The following is a 23,801-nucleotide window of genomic DNA, read 5'->3' as shown; positions in this document are numbered from 1 at the left end:
GAGGACAGACTGGAGATAATCAGACAGGAGATTAGATACCTCAAGTCTGTTTACACTTTTCTCACTTGTATTTTAGCAAGTGAGAAAAGCGCAGCTGAGGCGGGGTACACCCTGAGGGGTGAACTGCAGTTCCTCCAATGGCCACTTGAGGCCATCCCCAATGCCTGACTTCGACCATAAAATGAACACAACTACAGCAACGATTCGGATCTCTTCAGCTAAACAAATATACTTTTAGTACTTTATAATAATCCAGTTGGATTTTGTTTTGGCTTTGATGTTAGGCTTTGCTGAACTGGACCTCTCGACTACGTTTGCTCAGTTGACACCTTTTCAAGCGCATGCCTTTTTTTTATCTAAATAGACAGTAATGCTCAAACTGTTAAAACTGAAGCTTCAAAATGCAGAATCAAAATTCCACACTGAGTATGAGAGAGAGATTTGGGGTTAAGAACAGGCAGAAATAAAATTTTTATTCAGTGATTTGGCCAAAAGGTCAGGAAACACACCTCCTTCCCCCTGGAAGTTGGGGAGCGACGGGATGAGTACTTGATGAAGGAAGAGAGGGCTGCTGTTCATCTTGATCGCCCCAGACAGAAGGCCTCCAAAATAATATATATACCTGGAATATAAAGAGGGATTATGAGAAGTTCTTATCATGGAAAATTACATTTACCACCTCTGAGGACAAATGATAAATGTAAAACAGCCGCCGAGCCATGCTGCTGTCAGACAGCCCCCAACAGCGGAGAGCCAGGTACGAAAGCAGCAAGGAATATCTAACGCCGGCTGTGTGGACTCCACGTTTCCATTTCCCATCTGTCTTCTTGTCTCCAACACAGCTGGAAGTGATTCGATATTCCTGAATCAGTTGTCATTTCCTTGAGCTCTGTGTTGGCCTTTAATCGTTGTAAGACGCGGGTTTCTTTTAAAAGTATCTATGTGTGAAGCTGCACACTCAGCAGGCAAAGAGCTCAACTCAGCAGTTCTCCAAAAGAAGCGGGCAACCAGGTGACAAATATGAAAGGAAACTAATTCAATAAGAATTTTGCAGACAAAATAAAATTATTATGGTACTGTGCTGACCTCAAATTGAATCTGTTTATATAATTGAAGGTAAAAATGACTGGGAGTGATACATTTTTCATTTTCTGAAGTAAGACAGCACAACATCAGAAAACCACCTTAAATCCAGTTACAGCATGTACATGGACAGTTTGTTGATTAGAAGTATGAAATGTTCCCTCTGTTTAAAGTGGATTGCACCCTACACAACTTCTGGCTCTAGTTTCTTTTTGTAAGCATACAGAAATACATGTTATATACACATAAAGATAAGTCAGAAAATGCTAAACTCTTTCCTGAAGTATTAACATTTTATTAAAGGGGACATATATGTAGAGTTTTGGTAGAGTAGCTCTAAATGATTCACACTTCTATATCTTATGCTGGTTGGACCTTCCTGAAACCCATGGATTCTCCCTCTCAGTGAAATATCCCCTTTTAGCTCCTGTATTTTTAAAAAACACCCGCCTTCAAATTCCACTTTCTTCTAAACATAAGCTTCCTGAAGAGCTGCACCTGGTGCTTGGTAGTCGGGTGCTCTGTGCATGCTGCAGATAACCGTGTAAAAGTGTCAGCTCATCGCATCAGTAGAAGCCAGTATTCAGGGCAATCTGAACCCTGAGATCTTTGCTCATAGGGATTCATTTTATACAGGATTATTTGAGTATTTGGGGATGGAATTATTATTAATATCCAATACTGTAAAATTAGATATTTGGCAGAAAATAAGGAAAAACAAATGAGGTCCCCTTTAAAGTGTCTGGGGTAAGCGTACTTACTATTCCATGTCAAAGGGAAAGGATTATATTCCATCTAAGGAGCCAAATTCACTTTTTTATTCAATTTACAAGCTCCATCTTTCTTTCATTTCACCTTTTAAAATCATTTTCATACTAGGAAAAGCATGATTATTACTAACAAGATTGACAATAGCTGTGTTGTTCTATTTAAATGCCCAAAACTCTGACAGGGAGCCAGAAGCTGAGGCAGCTAAATGATATGGAGCTCTGATTCATTATATTATTTGTTGAGCTATAAATCCAATCCAGAATCCTAAAATACATTTCTTTCCCCTAGAGGATGGAAGGATGATGCATTTAATAACTTTAGTATGACGTGGGAAACCCACACTCACCACTTCTCCCCACCCCCACACCCACTCATTTTCCACTCAGATCATCCCGTGGCCTCTACCTGTTTTGGGACGGCTGGAGAGACGAGGACACCTTATCTTCACAGAACTTCCTCATGGCAAGAGTACTGAGAGCCTGGTCCGCCCTGTAGATGAATGCACAAATACAAACACACACACACACACACACACACACACACACACACACACACACACACACACACACACACACACACACACTTACTTTTAGCCAACAATTTCCATCATGGGACTTGCACCAGACTCTCTAGATGCCAGAAAGTACATGGAGAGGATACAGCTGGCATTGGCCACAGGATAAACCAGTTTCCACTGTTCCTGTGCAAAATCCGGAGGGCTTCATTTATCAAATGACTTATCATCCAAGTCTGAATGGAAATCTTTGTCCTGCACGTACATAAACCTGCACACATCAGCCTCACTGCTGGAATATGTTTAAAAGCATTTTAGGTTATGCATGTTTGAGTAGCTGAATTTAAGCCGAACATGTTTTTGCTAGTTGCTTCAAACTTCAAGTGCTGACGCATCGATGCTCCGATAATATTGCTTGTTGGGTACAAGCCTCCACTGCATGTGCTGCAGTCTATTATACCTGAGCCCAAACAAAGAACGATACGGCAAAGTATTGCGATATTTTATGTTGCGATTTTATATCGATAGAGATACCAAATATTGACATTTAATTGAATACATTAAAATATTCTTAGTATAATATGAATCAGAGGGCACCAAAACCCTCAGATAATGTTAGTCGAGCAAACGTGGACTGACTGCAGTTGCTCAGAGACATTACGAGCACAACTCGAGGGGACTCGACTTTAACCGGCTGTCGGCTGGTTGTATTCTGTTATATTCTTAGAAAACGTGAAGGATGAAGAGCACAAATGTGATAATTACATGTGGCTTTCTGTCCATGTAAACAACATGATATATGTGATTTTTAACCATTTATCACAGTTAATTCCTGTATCATCACAAACAGACTGCATGTAATAGCCAGCTTGTTCCCATTCAATTGCAGACTGATAACAGACCAGTAGCAGACAGAATCCGACTTATGGCAAGATTTATGGCATGTTTTAGGTTTTATAATTTACAGTTGAATAAAGGTTATAAATAGCAATACTGCAAAACTTGCAATAATGTTAAACATTGCAATAATATCAAATCATGAGGGACGTGTGGTGGTAATCTGTCACAATCACAATACTGGATCACCCCAGTCTGGGCCACAACATCCTAAAGGTAAAACTAAACAACCAAAACAAAGCAAGTGTTTCATGCAGCGGAGCATATCAGTCATTGCAGCCCCTGCACATGATCTCTTTCCCCCCAAATGGAAGCCAGGACAGCACTCTTGATTGGAACATCTGGGAGCACAACAACACTGACCACTTTTAGACTGTTTTAACTGTGTTTGTTTGCTTTTGGGAACTGAACGTAAACAGGTTATTGCCCCAGACAGTCTTTAACACATTAAATGTGCAGATACTCTGATTGATTGCTCTGATTGTCTCTGACATTAACAAACACATACTCACCCTGCAGAGATCTTGCTGTAGTGCATGTAGGCTGCGATAATGACGCCAGTTTTACCTTTGTTACCCTGTAAGAGGGAGAGGACAAAGAAATGATGACGATGTGCTGATCTCACCCTCAGGTGTGGACAGCTCATTTTCACGCTTTATAAGACCAGATGGTTTTAACAGATTTTTCATAGGAAAAAAAAAGGAGCAAAGCAGAAGAGCAGGACACATGGGAGTGTCATGGCGAGATGTGAAAAAGGCTGCTTGACTTCAAATTAAAAAGCTCCCTGTGGTGTTTTTTTCACACTGGTTGCTCTTTACTTCCTGACACATTCCAAAGACATTCCAGCTCCGAATTCCTGAAGTGACCCTTCCAGATCCCAGTAGGGAGGCTGCACCTCCACACGCTGAGCACAAATTAAAGCTTGTTTTGCACAGCAGATCTCTCAGCGGAGGACGTTTCATTGACAACAACTTGTTTATTCACGTCCCTGGCGTGATCTGCAGCTGGCAAAGGATTGCTTGTAGCTGGAATGTTCTGGAAAGTTGGCAGACCACAGAAGTAGTCTGGTTTTAGGATTTCAATTCTCCTGACCAAAACCAATAAATAAAACATCTAGACGAGGTCTGGGAGCTCAGACACCACCAGCATTAGCTGGTGACTGTTCAGTAATGGTCCAAGCGTTCAAATCACCACCTCTCTTCTGATTGGACGATGGAAAAGAGTCTCTAAACGATGTGCAAAGGCGTGGAAGTTAAATGTCAGGATGACAGAGTTTGATCTTAATTGCATGGTTAATTTTTTTTACCATGGGTGGAAGGAGCTTATTGAATTATATGGTGCACTCTGCAATTTTGGTTCTAGTCAAGTTGTGTGAACAGCAGTATCTAATAAAGTGTTCTTTACGGAGCAATTATGTCTGATTAAACATGCACAAGCAAGCAAGAGAAATACTAGACTGTAACGTCACATGCCCAAAGGTCAGCTAGCCATTTGTTTCTATAATATTGCTGCTCACAGTTTCACAGGCTTGTTTCAGGCATCTGGTAGTGTTGGGATCCGATACTGCTAAGTATAATTTGGATATGCTTCACTTCACTATTTCATCTTTATACTACTTCACACTTCTAGAATGGTACGCTACAGTAGAAAACGTTTTCCTTTTATTCATTAAATTAATTTGCTGAATCCTAATACTAGCTGCTGGTTGAGATTTTAGAATTCACAAATGCTGCTGATTTATAAATGTGGTGCACATGGATGGTAAGACCCAAGGTTTCTCCTGGAACATAACCCAAAGCATCACACTGCCTCCACCAGCTTGCTTTCTTCCCATAATGCATCCTGGTGCCTTGTGATCACCAGGTAAGTGACACACCTGAGCATCCACGCTGATGTCAAAGAAATGTGATTCATCAGACCAGCCCACCTACTTCCATTGCTCCAATGGAAGAAGGTGGGCTGGTCTGATGAATGGGCTGGACTTCTACTCCACATGCTGTAATGATACATAAGTTCTGATGGCCAAGTGGCGGAGGGCTTTCGCTTTGGTGGCCTCAGAATCTCATCTCTGATTTTTGCAGATGATGTGGTTCTGTTGGCTTCATCGGGTGAGGGCCTCCAGCTCGCACTGGAACGGTTCGCAGCCGAGTGTGAAGCAGCGGGAATGAGGATCAGCACCTCCAAATCTGAGGCCATGGTTCTCAGCCGGAAAAGGGTGGAGTGCCCACTCCGGGTCGGGGATGAGTTCCTGCCCCAAGTGGAGGAGTTCAAGTATCTCGGGGTCTTGTTCGCGAGTGATGGGAGAAGGGAGCCGGGGATCGACAGACGGATTGGGGCTGCAGCTGCAGTAATGCGGACGCTGCACCGGTCCGTCGTGGTGAAGAGGGAGCTGAGTGTAAAAGCGAAGCTCTCAATTTACCGGTCGATCTACGTCCCTACCCTCACCTATGGCCACGAGCTGTGGGTAGTGACCGAAAGAACGAGATTGCGGATACAAGCGGCAGAAATGAGCTTCCTCCGAAGGGTGGCTGGCCTCTCCCTTAGAGATAGGGTGAGAAGTTCGGCCATCCGGGAGGGGCTCAGAGTAGAGCAGCTGCTGCTCCACATCGAACATTGCATGTGCCTGTTTTAAAGCCTGGGAAATGGTGTGATGTCCGTCTGAGAAACCTCAGAGGGCCCCTAAAGTCTGACCTTGCAGTGTAAGACCACCACGTGCTGGGGGTCAGAGTTCAACCAGTTCTCCATGGCCTTGCATATGGCACAGATCTTATCCAGCGGTGGGGCGTGGAGGTCGGGCCAGCCAAAGTCGTGGACCTGATGGTGGGTGGAGACGGGAGAAGCAGATTAAATGAACGTTTCTGAAGTGAATTCTTAACATGAAGAATTACAGGAAGTCCTACCTTTGGGTTCAGTCGGGTGATATCGTGGCGCCTTTCAGAAAGATTCAGGAGCTGAAAACAGAAAGGTTTGTTTTTTTTATATCATCACTACACTGCATCACAGTAACAAGCTGTCATCACTATTATTTTATTATGGGCGTGACAGAAAAAAAACAAACAGACTGCTTATTTGTGGGTTTCTATTTTGTCGCTTCCTGTGGCTATATGCCAAAGTGTATTGTGCAACAATGCTTCAAATGCTTCAAATGTATTTAGCTGAATGCTCCCAGGAGTAAACAATGTCTTGCAAAGGCTTCTGTACTTACGGTATAACTCAGCTGATGAGTGTATTGCATTTCTCTTCACTCACCAGAAACTTTTCCTGGTGTTTGGACTTGAGCATGGCAGCCACCTCCTTCAGGTTCAGCCGGTATCTCTGCTCTTCCAGCTTCGGAGGGAAGAAGACGGAGATGATCCTCTCGGTGATGTAGGTGAGGTCAAAGTCGTAGTTTCGTTCCATCACTCGCTCCATCACACGGTCCACGCTGAAACTCCTGGAGGAACCGAAAAGAGACAGCAGGGGTCAGTGGGTTGTTTGTGGTAGCTTAGCACAGACCCTGAGACGCACTCTGAAGAAGCTCCTAACTGGATGAATGGAGAGAAACCATCACGTAAGAGAGAAACTGGGTAGTGCTTCACAAGCAGGTCACGCAATAAAAACATTTGTCTAAGGAACAGGTATAAGATGGTGCAAGTTTCAGAGCAAGCAGAGCGTTGTGCCAGTGTAGAGACATTATTTACATTTGTATTTAATGATTTCTGTAGAAACTTCCCCAACGTGGAAAATGAATGAAATGGTGTTACCTTGGCAGGGTGTTTCTCTGTTTGGTGTAGGTTAAAGATTTGGTGGATCCCTGTAGAAAAAACAAATATGCAATAAGACACAGTCAAAGCTCATCTATACCTCATTACCACTTTAACAATGATGTACTTTGGGCCCTTTTTGATAATGATAACAAATGAGCAAGTTACTTATCTGTCCACATTGGATATGGACTACCCTCAAGTCCCTGAAGTTTGCCTTTCAGGCCTCCTTTGAAAGCTTGTTCATCTCTTCTCTCACAGTAAACTGGACACTCTCTAGTCAATCTTGTACACAGTAAGTTAAGTAAATTATAATAAATTAAGATGTCAAATCATGTCATCGCATTGACCTGTGCATTGTTTTAATGTTCCACTGGAGATATAATTTACACTGAGATAAAACGGCAGAGAGCAAAGGTATGGCATTAAAGTTGTGGAACCACGATCCTCCTTCAAGATTTCAGCCTAAAGGCAGGGCGATCGTGGCTCAAGAGTTGGGAGTTCGCCTTGTAATCTGAAGGTTGCCGGTTCGAGCCCCGGCTTGGACAGTCTCGGTCGTTGTGTCCTTGGGCAAGACACTTCACCCGTTGCCTACTGGTGGTGGTCAGAGGGCCCGGTGGCGCCAGTGTCTGGCAGCCTCGCCTCTGTCAGTGCGCCCCAGGGTGGCTGTGGCTACAATGTAGCTGCCATCACCAGTGTGTGAATGTGTGTGTGAATGGGTGGATGACTGGATATGTAAAGCGCTTTGGGGTCCTTAGGGACTAGTAAAGCGCTATATAAATACAGGCCCTTTAAAGCGAACAGCTCCAGAACATAGACTGTACATGAAAGACGGTCACAACCACAGTGATTTCAGCCATTGGTTAGTGAGAGGTTTTGTTGCTGTGAACCTTTTGTTCTATTGTTGACCAATAATGTTACAAAATAAACATAATGTTTTATACATTACATATAATATGTTGCCACGGGTTTCTCTAGAACCAGACTTCTTCTTGAGACCAAAGCCCCTTGATCGCTCTTTAGGTTTAAGGCACTTACCATGTTTTATTTACAGTCTATGGGATGAATTTAAAAAAATCTAATCTGCAGATTATTATTAACCCTTTCTTGTTCTGAGGCACTTTGATCCTTTGTTTGCACATTTACAAAGCTAAAATATGTCACGATGAAGAAGTAGGTTAAATCTGCCCAACACACTAGTTCTTTAAGGGATAAATCACTTTGAGCTCAATTACATACTTCATGGCCTTTAGTAAAGTATCTGCCATCGCTCTCTCTTCGATTTGTTTAGTATGTGATAAATCAAAATGAGTGAAGCCACAAACTTTTTATTCCTTGACAGGTTTGGACATTGCCCAGACAGACAGCTTGATACTGGCGGCGTGTAGGAAAAAGGGGGAAGATACAGAGCGAAAAAGCATGAGGGTTATGAGGAGGACGAGGAGAGAGCATGGAGGTCAAAGTATGCTCACCAGGTGTTGGATGTGTCGAGAAGGAGCCGTCCCTCTACGCTGCTGGATGTGAGGAAGGAGCGGTGATAGGATGAAGGTGAAGTGAACGAAAGCGAGAAGAAGAGGGGCAAAGGGAGGAGGTTGAAAGGAGGTGAGAGTGGGGAGAAAGGGGAGAGAAGAGGAGGCAATACAGAGGAAGGAAAGGAGAGTTAATTAAACAAACAGACTCCCTAATAGGTAAACATTACTACTTCCTACATCAACTCTTTTTTTTTTTTCCTCTTGTGGACTGAAATCCCACAGAGCTCGAGGAATGAGCACTAACTGGGCTGAGGGCTCGGCTTCCCAAAAGGAATTCAGCAAGAGGAAACCATACAGTGGTTTTGGGGAGCCATGCCTCCTAACTATGGACAGACAGGGTGGGAAAAGTTTCTTTTGAGGAAAAGAAATGAGGAAATGGAGGGGACTTACCAGATCATTGGAGGGAGCTGGGGTGCATGCAAAGGTCACCTAGAACACACAAATGCAGACACATCTGAATACATGAATGACACACATGCCCACACACACACGCACACAAAGAGGATAAAAAAGCAACAAAACCAAACATCCTTTTCGCTTGAGGACAGAGTGATGAGGTCGGACGTGGGAAGCAATTGCTTCCTAAAACAAGATGATAGGGAGGAAAATCCACAAATAAAACTGAGAAGCCGTTAAGTAGAAGCTGGAAGGTTTACGATGATACAGTCCACTCATACACAGCATCTGTATTTAATATGAAGATTAAGCTGCGACATGATTAGTCCCATGACTGCAAGGCTATGTTCATCAAGCTCTACACTTACATTTCCATTTTGGTTTTTGCAAATTACAAACAAAGACATAATGAAGGTTTGTGAAAAGTATTAAAATTGTACTCGAGAAGATGTAACGTGCATCACACTCAAGATCCACACAATTAAAATCCTATTTAACATTCTCACAGTCAGTTATATACTGATCAAACACAACATTATGGCCGCTGACGGACGACATGACTAACACTGATTATCTCTTCATCATGGCACCTGTTAGTGGGTGGGATATAACAGGGAGCAAGTAAGCACTTTGTCCTCAATGTTGATGTCTTAGAAGCAGGAAAAACAGACAAATGTAAGGATCTGAGCAGTGGTCACTGACTGCAGTGTTTAGTGTCTATCACAAGTGGTCCAACGAAGGAACATTGGTAAACCAATAACAGGGTGATGGGTGGCCAAGGCTCACTGATGCATATGGGGAGTGAAGGTTGGTGCACGTGGTCCAATTTGAGCTACTGTAGCTCAAATTGCTGAAAGAAATAACAAATAAAATGCTGGTTCTGATAAAAAGGCATCAGATTATACAGTGTATCACAGTTTGTTGCGTATGTGGCTGCATAGCTGTAGACCAGTCCATGCTACAACCTGTCCACCACTAAAGGACCATCAATGGGCATGTGGGCATTCGAACTAATGCAAAGGAAGAAGGTTGCCTGTGTGATGATCTGGTCTGCCACAAAGCAGAAATAGCTTGAGGAGCACACCAATGAGTCTGAGGTGTTGAGTCCATGCCTCGATTGGTTTAGGGCTGTTTTGGCAGCATAAAGGGGACAAACACAACATTAGGCCATGTTATGTTTGATTGGTATATGGTGTCTTCTTGCCAAGATCTCACTCAACAAGGCCTTTAGAAAAAGAAAAAAAAAAACAAAAGGAAAAAGGTTGTACATGGTTTTGGGATCGTTTTGCTGACTCACAGACTGGGCAGCAGGTATATATCCAAAGGTTTGGCACAACTTCACCTACTTCCAAGGGACACGGAGAAAGATAAAGAGCTGGTGGAAAGAAGAGTTTGTGTTAAAAATAAAACAGTAGACTCCAGAAAAAAATCAAATAAACCAATCACCCATTAACGCATAAATAGGCTGAACAATCAGCATTCAAGGGGATGATGCTTGCTGGCTGGTTAAACCAAAGGGTCTGGACTGACTCATTACAGATTTAAAGATGTTTAAAGAATCCTCACGAAACGGCAACTTATGAAAAAAGGTAAAACATTAGGGTTCGGGTTGTTAGAGCTTCACATGATTGCCCAACAACAACTGTGATATAACCTACATAGCCTACAAGGTAATTTTGAATTTGGGTCTTGCATAAATTACCAATACACTTAAAATCATCTAAAGACCCTATAAGTGGCAAGATTATTTATGTAAAAAGCTTTATTAATAAAATATATATATATTGTGTCCTCTCAAAGGCTACGTTCACACTGCAGGTCTTAATGCTCAATTCCGATTTTTTGATCAAATCTGATTTTTTTGTCTGCTCGTTCACACTACAAATAAAATGCGACAGCAAACACGCTCTAGTGTGAACACTCAAAGCGGCCCGCATGCGCAAAAGAAGTTTAGACCCAGAGCAAACAATATTGTTTGACTGATGGCCCTTAATATAAAGACTTCGGACTTTACGTTTCCCAGTTTTTGCTTTAAGTTATTTTGTTATTTACATAATAATGTAAATTACCTAATAATTATCCTTATTGCTGTTTTAGAGGAGCGGTGCTTCAAAGGATAGTTGCAGATTCTGACTATACAGTATAAATAAAATGTTCACGTTTCTCCAACATTATCTTCCCAACAGTTTCACTGACATCTACGCTGGACGCCCAGGAAGCATTCGCGATGTCTTATCGGGCGCTTCTCCAGAGCTGATAATTGCCGTCTGTCTTGTGTCAGTGACTTAAAAGACGGATTTAATGCGACATGACCGTTCAAACAGCAGTCGCTTTCTAAAACATCGGATATGTATCGGATTCAGTACCACATACGAAAGTGACCCAGATCGGATTTAAAAATATCGGATTTGTGCCGTTCACACTGTCATACCATGATCGGATATGGGTCGCATAGGGTCAAAAAAAATCGGATTTGATGCGCTTTCGCCTGCAGTGTGAACGTAGCCATAAAAGGAAATAAACAATACAGAAGTTCTATTTAAAGGAATGATTGCAAGACATTTTAATGAAAAACACTGTAGCTCATCTTTATTCTTTATAGGTATTAAAGCTGTTAAGCCCAGTCAAAGAGATATCAGTTTTATCAGGAACAAGAGAGAGCTATTGTGGATATTCCATTTAAAGAGTTTATTTCCAACAGGTATGAATGAGGATCTATTTATTAATAAGTTTACTCATTTTTGTTTTTATGTCTCTAAACATGTTTTTGACATTGATTTTATATATTTATAGTTTGTTAATTGTGAGGTGAGTTGGACTGGATGGACTGGTTCTTATATAGCACTTTTCTACTCTTCTGAGCACTCAAAGCGCTTTACACAACTTGTGCATTCACCCATTCACACAAGCACTTTTTCTTTGTGCTTTCTAACTAGCATTCACACTCCGATGGATGCATCGGAGAGCAATTTGTATCTTGCCCAAGGATATTTGGCATACAGACTAGGTGAAGCCAGGAATCGAACCACCAACCTTCCGATCAGTAGATGACCTGCTAAGGTGATCAAATTCTTGCTTTTCACTAGTAACATTTTTTACGACTGGATGTTAACTAGTGAGCAAGCGGCTTAGTACATTATTTAATGGCTATAACTAAACAAACAAACAAACAAACAGAAAAGCTAGACTGAAAAACTAAAGCATGCTAAAGAGGTACGAGCGAGAGCCTGCTGACAGACTACATCACATTTTGGTATAGGGATAAATCTACCAACAGAGCCTTCCTGCTATTATAAGAACATCTCCCTCCAAGGTCCCTGTGTGAGTCCACTTTATTATCAAGGATCATCCAGCACATAATCTCTTCTCCTTATTACCACCAGGCAGGCTGGAACAGCAACGGTTGTTATTGCCGAGCCATCATGCTCCTCAGCCGACGTTGTGGTCAATTACTTATGAGAAATAAAACTGAAACTCAGCTGTGCCTCAGAAAGGTTTCATTATGATGAGAAGGTGTCTCTGACCATCGTGATGAGGCAAAACTGTTTTGCAATCTTAGAGAAGAAATAATGTCAACAGGACTTTGGATCCTTAATCAACAACAAACCAACTCGGTATTCTTGTGAAAGAACATGTAACTGCCCAAAAGTCCCACATTTTAATCAGGTGTTTAAATGTATTAACCACGACTGGGAGAACTGCCCGTCCTATTTTAAGATCACTGATATCACGCAGGATGCAAAGACAAAACCAATGCACATGATAAACACAGCACAAGATCGAGATGTCCTTGAGTTCCGAGTAATTACAAGAACAACTCGTTTTTGAGAGTGTGTTTACAAAATGTGAAGCATGTGCAAACGCGAAGCCAGATATCCTGGCTACACAGCTGGAGGAGCACTGAGACAGAAACGCACACACACTTGGAATGACACATCCGATTCCCATGTCTGTTATGGGCCTACAGGTCAATGAACTGTGACCAAAGGAAGCAGGGGCTGAACAGCAGCCCTAATGAAGGGGGCTGAGGGCCACAGTCAAGCTTACGTAACGTACGACAACACGTGTGCACGCACACACATACGCAAAAGGCAATGTTCCACCGAAAGAGCCCTTTTTGGACTGTTTATTTGGACACAGGAAAAGGGCAAGGGCTTGTGTATATCTCATTGTGCACAAAGGGGAAGTTACACAGGCCCTGAACCCAGGGGGCGTGTCACCACAGTGACTATGTGCTGTGGAGTTTGTGTTAGGCGTTCTTTCTTTAGAATAAAGTGCAGTCTCTTAGTGTTGCCTGTGTGTGACACAGACATCAGCAGGAAGGCAGAGGAGCAGACAATGAGCTAAATTGAGGGACAACGTTGTTTGATAAGTTGCAGGAAACTGGTTCAGGTTTAACATCGGCTATCAAATGACTAACTGGACAATGTTCCTGTATGACTCACTCTAAGAATTAATGTTTCTTTTCCATGTCCACAGGGGACTGAATCTCAGATCTTTTCCTGTGTACTTTTTTAAAGCTGAGTCTGAACCCACTGCATCAAAAGGCAGAGTTTGGGCTGGGCCAGGATCTAATTTCTCTTAATTCCCTCTGGCTGGTGAAGGTCAGTTTCATTTTAAAAGAGTCTTTTTTCCCGTTTTTTTCTCCCCCAACTAGAGCAAGTGAAGCAGCACATTTTCTACTGTGTGGTCCATTCTGCTATTCTTAAATAACACAAAACAGTCTTCTTACAGCCCCAGTCAAATATATCTTTGGCTCTCACATGGAAGAGAAATGATTCTTTTCACATGTTATCAAATTCTCTTTTCGGGACATATTCTAAAGCGTTTAAGATAGACACTGCCTGCATTAATTTCTACATCCCTTCCTTTGGGTGTGGGTTTGAACTCAGAGTCAACGTTCAGGGCTCAAAATTTAGGCTACTATGAAAAAAAAAAAAACAAGCGCCATATCTGAAAATCTTAAAAATCTAGTTCATACGTCGGCCATTTTTTTTAGATACAGGGCTGAACAAGAAGATCTGAGATCTGTCCTCTCACACAACTCTTCCATAAATTTCTTCCTGTTGATGGATATGGATGTTAGTATTTGTTTTTAGATGAATGGATGTAAACAGTAAAAATAATCTGTTAATATATTCTATCCATTCCTCCTCTTTTGCTTCTCGTGGGGGAGCTGGAGCCTATCTCAGCAGCCAGGTACACCTTGGACAGTATATTACAGGGCTAACACAACCATTCACACCTATGGGCAATTTCGAATCACCAGTTAACCTAACCCCACTAACTGCATGTCTTTGGACTGTGGGAGGAAGCCAGAGCACCTGAGAGAACCCCTACAGACACGGAGAGAAGATCCAAACTCCACACAGACAGATTCTGGTTGAATGGTGATTCAAACCCAGGACCTGTGAGGCAACAGTGCCAATCACTGCACCACCGTGCCCTATTACAAATTACTTTATTTTTTTGAATAAGTGCAGGGCTTGCAAAATCGCTAGCCCGACGTCCCAGGGCTAGTGATATTTCCAGTCGGGCTACCAAAATCTATCTCAGCCCTGCCCGTCGGGCTATCATAGGAAGTAAAAATATATGACAATGCCTTTGCTTTCTTTCAAATGTAGCTGAGTAATTAGCTGAGTCCTCATCAAAGAACAGTGCTCTTTAATGAATGCAGCACATAACTTTACATCGTAGAGGTAACAGGGAGACATATCGAGTTATCAGATAGCCGTCTTAACTATATTCTAACTCTACAATTTCCCGACTGCACTTTCCTCTTATTTCACGACACCACCCTCTAGTGGTGCAATATGGTATAGTCAGACAGGACACAACATCACTCACTAGCTTACTCTTCAAACGTGGCACGTGAAATCTCCCGCAGCAAGCTTAAACGTGCTAGAGGTTGACTGCGCAGAGAATTTAAAAAAAAAAATCTCTGGCATGTGTAAAGACAGATGGATTTACGCAGGTATTTTAGTTCTGCTGAGCCAAAAAAGACAGGTCAGGATGAAGAAGGGACAGGCAAAGAAAGGCCTACCACAAAGCGGAAAAGTTATGATAAATCAGATTACGAGGCAAAAAGAAAGCACAGTTTTTTGGATTCATGGACAAAAGAATTTCTGTGGCTGGAATATGACAAGGTAAATAACATGATGTTCTGCCGGGTGTGTCGTGAGTTTCCCTCTATTGCTGAGTCGACAAGCGCCTTTGTTACTGGGACCAGTAATTTTAGGAAAGACCCCATCAGAACTCATGAGAAATCTCTGCATCACAAGAAATGCATTGGTGCTCAGTCTGCAGCATCTGTCCCAGAACAAACACCAATTGCAAAAACCATACTAAAAATAAACCAAGCACAACAAGAAGTCCTGAAAAAGCTGTTTAGAACTGCGTACTATGTGGCAAAGAGTGAACTACCACTGGCAAAATTTAGCAGTCTTTGCAAACTTCAGAAAGCAAATGGCCTAGATCTTGGTTCCACTTACCTCAATGACCATGCTTGCAGAGAGTTTATTGGAGCAATAGCACAAACTTCAAGAGACCAGATTGAAAAGGAAATTCAAGAAAGCAGGTTCTTATCCATTCTTGCAGATGGCAGTACAGACACTGGTATAATAGAACAGGAGTTGGTTCACGTCAGGTATGTGAGGGATAATGGTGACATAGCCACATACATGATCAAATGTCAGCCAGTCAAGAGTGCAAATGCTGCAGGTATTTTAGAGGCTATTGATGAAGCAGTGAACACCATGGGTATCAGAGAGGACACATGGAAAAAGAAAGTAGTGTGTGCAAATTTTGATGGTGCTGCAGTGATGATGGGTGAGAAAACAGGAGTAGCTGGGAGACTGAAACAGAGGATACCCCACATCATAACAATCCACTGTGTGGCACACAAACTAGAGCTAGCCGTGCTGGATAGCGTGAAAGGCTGTGAGTACCTGGTGAAATTTGAAGATACACTGAAAACCATCTTTAAGATGTACTACTATTCCCCAAAGAAGCGAAGAGAGCTGACAGAAATAAGTGAACTGCTAAATGAGAGGCTGGAACATTTCAGTGGGCTGAAGAGCACACGGTGGCTTCCAAGCCGGCTGAGATGTCTAAAGGCTGTGGAAAAAAATTACACTCCCACTGTTGTTCATATGGAGAACATGGCAGAAGGAAGTGATGTCAAAGCCGAGGATGCAGCCAAGGCTAAGGGGGTGGTGCAGGAGATGAAGACTGAGAAATTTGTTCGCTTCCTGCATTTCATGTTGGACTACAGTACCATCTTATCCAAGTGCTCTACTGATTTTCAGCATGATAACCTAAACATCACACGAACAAATCAGTTAGTTGAGAGCACAACATCACGCTTACTCAGCCTAAAAACAAAACCAGGAGAATATCAGAAAACCTTGGACACAAAGTTCACAGCGAACCAGGATGGTAGCATTTGCTACTGTGGAACTCAGCTAACAAAAAGTCAGCGACCTGCTAGAAGAGGTGAGGGAACAGACAAAGACACCTTTGGTGCAGAGATCCAGAAGATTATTGACAACACAGTCAAGTACATGGACAACAGATTTAAAAATCTCCATGAAAAGCCTCTCTCTTGTTTCAAGGTTTTTGACCCTTCCACTCTTCCCTACCCCAGAGAAGAACTAGCAAATTATGGGGATGAAGAGGTGGATTATCTTGTCACACATTTTGCCTGTTTGCTAGATGCAGAAGAGAAAGAGAAAATTCCACAAGAATGGATGGATCTAAAAGTGTGGCTTGCAGAACGCCGGGGTCGCAAAGTAGATTGCTTGTACAGAGATCTCCTCTCTGAGAATCCAGAACATCTCTCTCATATCTTGTTGCTGCTGAAATTAATGCTGACACTTAGTCCATCGACAGCCATCTGTGAGAGAGGATTTTCTTGCATGAACCGAGTGAAGACAACACATCGTACCTCTCTACACCCTGAAACACTGAATGACTGCATGCAACTCTCCATTAATGGGGAAACAGTTGAATCTTTTTGCCCTGACAAGTCGATTCGTTTCTGGATGTTTTCTGGAAAAGGTTCAAGACACCTGGATCATAAAACCCCGACAAGAACAAAGAGCAGTGAAATGGAGGGCAATGCACAGGAAGAGAAAGCTGATGAAGGAGATGCTATGCCCTCAACGTCGAGTGGCATTTTCTCATCCGAGACTTCAGTGGAAATTTCAGATTCAGGATCTGACACAGACTAATTCATGTTCTACACAGTTCTAACAAGTTCACAGAAAATTCTGTTTAATTAGAACCAGATATTTGAGTTGATTGTAATGTTTACACAGTTGTTGTAATTTGTGTTTTAACAATTTTTTGATTGATGTTTTGTTTCCTTTACAATATTATACAATAAAAATAATCTTTTTTTATTCGGGCTACTCAAATTTATTTCGGGCTACCAAAAACTAAAGAGTGCCTGCCCGAAGGGCTACCAGGGATTTTAAAATTTTGCGAGCCCTGAAGTGACTCACATTCTTTATGTGATGAGTCATCTTAAGCATGAGGCCTGACCAAACTGTACTGTCCACACATTTGCTCAGTTTTTTGTACATTTCAGACACTGTCCATAATTCAGTCTCATACTGCAGAAGTTGACAGTCGGTAGGAGGGAACAAGATGGCATTACTGTTACCATAGCAAGTGTCCGTAAGCTGTTTAGGTCTGACGCTGGAAATTTGGGGGAATTCTGCAAAAATTATGATCTATAACATGAAAGACCATGAAAGGATCTTTAATATGGTCAAGCCAGTATTATACAGTACAAATGTTGTGCATCTATTCACGTTATGTAATAAAATGCAGTACAGTAGTTCCATCTCTTCTCATTAGATCATCATTCAAATATCAAATTATACTTTAATCGCTTGAACGTGACGTCCAACGAGTGATGCCACAGGTTTAAAGAAAGATATAAAATTGGTGCTGTTACTGGAACAAAAAAATGAATAAAAATAAAATAAATTTAGTAGTTCAACAAGAAAATCAAAGCCTTATGGGATCATCCAATGCTTCCAGTTTGCAGTCCTGGAAGTGATCCACACTGTTTCAGATTTCCATTTGTTATGACTACAGTTGCTCGATTTTCAACCCGCACCCTTTAGTGCTTTTGTTTCTCAAAGCAGGCTGTACCTCGTTTTGGCGCTTGCGCACTGGTTATCGACTTTTCAAAACCATTTTCTCAGTTTTTAGCCCTCTGCATCCCTCTCTCCCACAGTGCCCAGTGAAGGGGCCTGCTGAGGGTGGCCGCTAAGCCAGAACAAACACACCACACCACACCAGATTCCATCTCCCCAGGCCAACACTTACGCACAAACTTCCTGCTAACAGACCTCCACCCATCACTTCGTTTCTCTTTTCATCCTTCTTGCATCGCTTTTCTCCTACCTTGTTACCTTCTTATCTGCTCATTTATCTCCTCTTCCTTCTTTTCCTTTCTCAGCTTGCTCCCTTTATTTTCCACGCTTATTCACTTCCCTCTTTACGGTTTTGTTTTTCTTCTGCTTCCCTTTTCTTTTGGTCCATATCTGTTTTCCTCTCCAGCTTTTTAACTTCTTCCTTTCTCTTTCCTCTGTTTTTCTCAGTTCTACTCGATCAACTTTCTCCTAATCGCAGACTTTCTTCCCTTGGATATCCTCTCACAATCCTGGTGTTTCCTTCCTTTTCTTCTCTAATCTGTTTCTGACAAAACCATTCCTGTTTGTCTTCCTCTCACATCTCCAACTTCTGTGCCTCCCCCTACTTTTATTGGAATCTTTTTATTCCCTGCACCCTGCTTCTGAACTTCTGACTTTCTTACATCTTTACAGTCCTTGTCTTTGTGTGTTTGAAGCAAAGGAAAGTCATAACGAGTGACAAATGTTATTAAAATGACAAAAATCAATATGCCTACTCTGTCTTACTAATATACTTGCTCTCTGTACTCCATCATGTACACACACTCAGTGAAACGCTGCCTGTCGTTTTGCCTCTGCTGCCTCTTTTCAAATGTGTCCTGCTGACAATGTCCAGAAACCTCTGACCTCCATAACCCTCTCCACCATCTCCTTCTGCTAGCTCTCCATCTTCTTCTTGCCTGTAGTGGCCCTGGCTCCTAAACCTCCCAACTTGCCCTTTGATCCATCAAAACCAGAAAAAACATAGTAAATGAATAAAGCACAGGTCTCTCCTCTCAATGCATTGCTTAAGAGCTGTGGGCTGTGACAGGAGTAACTACAGAGTGAGCTATTAGCCTTGGTATGTCATTACTGTAAGAAACAGCGTCAGACACAGTCTGTGCGTGAATAGCTACGAGCTAAAGTACTTTTTTGCCGCTTGTAATATTTCCTTGCATATAAATAACCAGCAGTGCCTTTAAGAAGCACACACAAGCAACAAGGCCATACAGCAGCACTCACTGCTCATTCTGATACATCAAATGAAGCAACATAAGTTTTACTTTAAATATTTTTCATCTGATTGACATTTAGCTGAGTACTTGGTGACTGTTTTTCTCTAACCAATCCAAACCCAGAACACCGGGGTTTTAGTATTCTCCCAGCAAATGATGCTATCAGTCTGAGGCATTGATAAGCATTGATTTCTAAGGCTAGCTGGGAACATTTGGGCTTTCTTTCCTTGGGGTATCCTCATGAGTGCTTCTGTGACTACACGTAGCCCTTCCAGCTCACAGCAGATCTGACAGGAGGAGCACTGTTGCTGCCAGCTGCAGGGGGAGTTGGAGTATGTCCCACTACAAAATAAGATGGGGAGGCAGCTCAGTTACATTAATGACCACTACAACAACACCCTTGCCATCAAGCCTAATGGCAGCAAAGAAGATCTTAAAATACCATGGTGTTCCCTCAGGTAGTGTTGAACGGGAAAACATCAAATCAATGGATTAATGCAAGTGAGATCAGTGTGCAGATGAGGAAACTGTGGACAAAGTTCCCCAAGCATATAAACCCACAGTGACACTAAACCATGACTCAAGGGAAGCAGTGGAGACCTCAAATGATCGCAGATGTTAAGGTGTGGGAGCCATACCAATTACATTCTTTGTCTGTAGGGTTTTTGCAACAGACACCCAACAATAGATGTGTCTGTTGTCCTTATGACAAACCAACAAAAACTACGTCTATGAGCAAAGCAAACTGTACCAACCAATCCGGACCCCAATCAAGCCACGTCCAGCTACATATGAACGCTGTTCACATGCACCATTTCCTTTGATGTTAAGCCTTAGGCCTAACAGGCTCCTCATTCCTTCAGCTCCCTTAGGAGAGCCAATCAGAGGACACTGATGAAAGCAGCAAAGATTCAGCTGTCGAACAAAATGCTGGCTGTGACCTTGTGTGCTTTAGTGATCACCATCATCACCTACATCAGTGAGCGAGCCTGAGAAGAATGCAGGGGGCCTTATAAAGTGATGTATTACACTCATATGATCGCAGAGGGGAAACTTTTTCAAGCTGTAAGAGAAATGCTGATGAAACATTGAAGCACTTACAGAAACGAGGAAGCAGGACGGATACAGCAGCAAGCTTGAACTGTCTGTGCTCATTTGCTCAATCTGACATTTTGTAATAATAATTTATTTAGATTTTTTTTAAACAAAGGCTCCCTTTAATGCACTTAAGGGGGTAATTACACAATCCTTCACTGATATACAAATACGGATATATAAAGTTCACCAAATTAAAGCACATCATTGCACACCAGTTGTTTTTACTATAGCTCAACAAAAAGGTCAGTTTTTCAGGGCTTATTCTGTTATTGTGCGCAAATAGAAATAATTTACGCTTTCTAAAGAAACTTATATGTTTAAAGATGCTATGTTGAAAATCCCTTGCTCTGTTAAAGGAGCGCTTAGTAGTGGTAGAATAGTTATGTTAAGCTATATAGTTTATGTTTTGCATATTTCCACAACCATATCCTTAATCACATACTGTGTATGCTACTGTTGTATATAGTGTATTATCTTACTTATTTTTTATTTGTTTGTATTTTATTTGTATTTTCCTTCTGCTATCTGTACCTGAGCTGGGGGGTAATAACTTTGTCCTCATCTGTAACTAATGTAAAACTGACACATAAGACTGGGTTTTGTTTTAAGACCGTTTTGGCAGTCAGAAACACAGATGGTCACTCTTTAGCACAAACCTGCCTGACTTATGCTATGGCACTTTTGATAGTTACCTGGCTTAGCTGTATAACTGCCCTTTAAATGCAACCCACATGTCCAATGCCTCTTAATCATCACAAGATGGTCTTCATGAGAAAACCAGAAACCCGACCTAACTCATGAGGGCTTCAAGACCATAGCTAAGCAAAAAAAACACCTATAGGTGAAAGACTTACATCCAGCAGATTTAGGAGTGCAATATTGTGCTCGTCTTTATACGAGGCCATCTAACAAAGCATTTGTGTTTTCCTTCCCCCCTCCTCACTCTTTGTCTCTTGTTCCCACACTTTATTTTGACCCCAAAAGGAAAGAAAGAGGTCTCTGTCTATCACGGTTACATTTTCGGTCCAAGCAGCTGAGAGGGCGGCTGAAGATCTCATAGGTCACATGGGTCCCTGTGGTGGAGCTTTTATGACCAAGTGGGATGCAAATCCCTGTTATGGATTTTGAGGTTCTGACTACACAGACTAAAGTTAAGCAGATGGAAAACACAAACAGGAATGCTGCTTGTACAGAGGGTTGCTAGGTACATGCTCAAGGTTAAAGCGCACACACACACACGCGTGTGCACACACACGCTGTGCACACACACAGCATTCTCATCCACCCATCTTTAACTTCCACCCAACCCAAACAAGCGCGGAGAGCTTGAAGCTGGATAAAAATAAACATGGGTAAATAAACAACACAGGAAGGCCAGGGTCATGATGTGATTGGGAGAGATCAACAATGGAAAAACCTCTTGTGAGCCAACCGATGTGGGGCATCATTACAGATCTTCATTCCACGTCTATGCTCTGCGGCTGGGCGCCGTCTCTCATTCATCTTGTCGATAAGCAGGCACTTGCACAATTCCCAAAAGCACAGTGTCTCCTCCTCTTTCTATATTTGCAGTCTTCGCATTGTTTACCATATGCACAAAAATGCATTTGCATTCTTCAGATGGGCAATGTCAACCACCGTTTTAGGACCCATCTCCTCCTGCACTACACCACAATTCACAAAATAGACGCCACTGTGGTCACAGTCTTCCATCTCTTCCTTTGACTTTTGTTTTTTTTAGGTTTTTTTCAGTTATTTCTTTGAGGTCTGGGGAGGTGAACTGACTGGGTACAACAGCCAAAAGAGGCAAGACAGGAAAACCCAATTAAACACAGGCACACATATGACAGACCCTGCCGGAAAGTATTCAACTTGCTATAAAGATGGTTTGTCTCTAAGAACGATTTACTCTTTTATACCAAATGTACAAAAGTCCATTTTTCTTTCCTAATTTAGTTTTAAGTGTTGATATTATTCAGACATGTTAAAATATAATGTGGACAAATGTTTCTTTTTGCACAAACAGTAGTAGAAACATGAAAAACGCATGCAGCCATTATACAACTAACCTTTTGTCAGCCAAGTGAGTTGTCCTATAGCAGCCACCGTAGCTAGGATTATGCACTTTGATTGGGAGGGGTAAGAAAACAGAACTCACCTGATTCAATCTGCAATCTAATGACATCTAACAGTGAAAATTTTATTGTAACTTTCAAATTAACAGGTGTGCAGATACAGGCAGTCGACGCCAACAGTGTGCTCAGCCTCATCTGTGCTCAGGGCTGGACTGGGATGGCTCCTTTAACCATGAGCAACTGCTAGTAGCTAAAATGTAGTTTTTAAATTGTCACATACTATAGATGTTTTTTACGCAAACATGAAATTGCCGATATTTTTTGTGCCAGCCCAGCCCTGCCTGTGCTAATTCATGGACCCATTTCTTTATAAGTGAAAAAATACAAGCACACACACACACACACACACACACACACACACACACACACACACACACACACACACACTTTGGGATTTTTAAATAATTAGAAACATTGTGTATTAGACAGGCATATTTAAACAGATTTCAGATTTTATAATCAAAACAGATGTGAGCTGATGATGGTGGTAGAAATTAAAAAATATATATATTTTTTTTCATCTTCCTATTAATTGTTGTACGAAAATGATTGAAATGGTTGAAAAATGGCAAAGTTAAGGCTGTAAACTGTGAAGTCGAAAATTCACAGTCATGGTCTATCTTATGTACAGTTAATAATTATTCTCTATAATAGTCTTGGGTCTTGCCCTCACTATAAGAAGGCTCCTTGAATGATGTATGAAATACCAGATACAAATGAAGTGAAGTGAAATATGCAAAAGTTCTGAGAACAAACCCATCGGCCAATTAGAACAGCTTATGTCCTAGCTAAGACACACACGCACACACATGTACGCATACACACACACAGAGTGGACTGGCTTAGTCCCAACTTGGCTAAGTAAGCTGTCATGCTTATGGTTTTAACTCTCATCAACAATGCTCACTCGCTCCTTCTCTCGCTTAGTCTGTACTGGACACAGACACACAGACACACACACACACACACACACACACACACACACACACACACACACACACACACACACACACGAACTGAAAACATGCCAACTTATCTCAGCAATTACCAGAGCTGTCTGTGATAAAGTTCGTTGAGTCAGAAGAGACGGTCATGGTCCCAGTAATGTTAAAATGATGCAGTTGGATCCTGTTATCCTGAATGACTCATGCTGACTACACGAGTATTTAGTGAAATACTGGAACTGCAGGGGGGGGGAACCAGAGGCCCGGG

General features: G+C 42.0%; 1 protein-coding gene across 6 annotated transcripts in view; it reads right to left on the bottom strand.

Moving 5' to 3' along the window:
• The window catches only part of tns2a (tensin 2a), a 63,402-nt gene that overhangs the window by 14,905 nt on the left and 24,696 nt on the right, over nt 1-23,801 (bottom strand). For 4 of the 6 annotated variants that reach the window (XM_085343995.1, XM_085343996.1, XM_085343999.1 and 1 more), the window contains exons 4-12: nt 8,931-8,969; nt 8,481-8,522; nt 7,009-7,058; nt 6,515-6,698; nt 6,166-6,216; nt 5,957-6,079; nt 3,778-3,842; nt 2,260-2,343; nt 510-622 (exon numbers count right to left, since the gene is read on the bottom strand). In XM_085343995.1, coding sequence (XP_085200121.1) covers nt 510-622; nt 2,260-2,343; nt 3,778-3,842; nt 5,957-6,079; nt 6,166-6,216; nt 6,515-6,698; nt 7,009-7,058; nt 8,481-8,522; nt 8,931-8,969 — 751 coding nt within the window. Of the gene's footprint in view, nt 1-509; nt 623-2,259; nt 2,344-3,777; nt 3,843-5,956; nt 6,080-6,165; nt 6,217-6,514; nt 6,699-7,008; nt 7,059-8,480; nt 8,523-8,930; nt 8,970-10,233; nt 10,274-23,801 lie in introns of those variants that run through there. The other 2 variants (XM_085344001.1, XM_085343997.1) reach the window with 2 other exon arrangements.

The sequence above is a fragment of the Diplotaxodon limnothrissa genome, linkage group LG20, assembly GCF_057381915.1.
Source record: "Diplotaxodon limnothrissa isolate DT_005_m linkage group LG20, D_limnothrissa_male_GT1.1, whole genome shotgun sequence".
In the NCBI taxonomy this organism is placed as follows: Eukaryota; Metazoa; Chordata; class Actinopteri; order Cichliformes; family Cichlidae; genus Diplotaxodon; species Diplotaxodon limnothrissa.
This window is presented reverse-complemented; position numbering and strand designations above follow the sequence as displayed.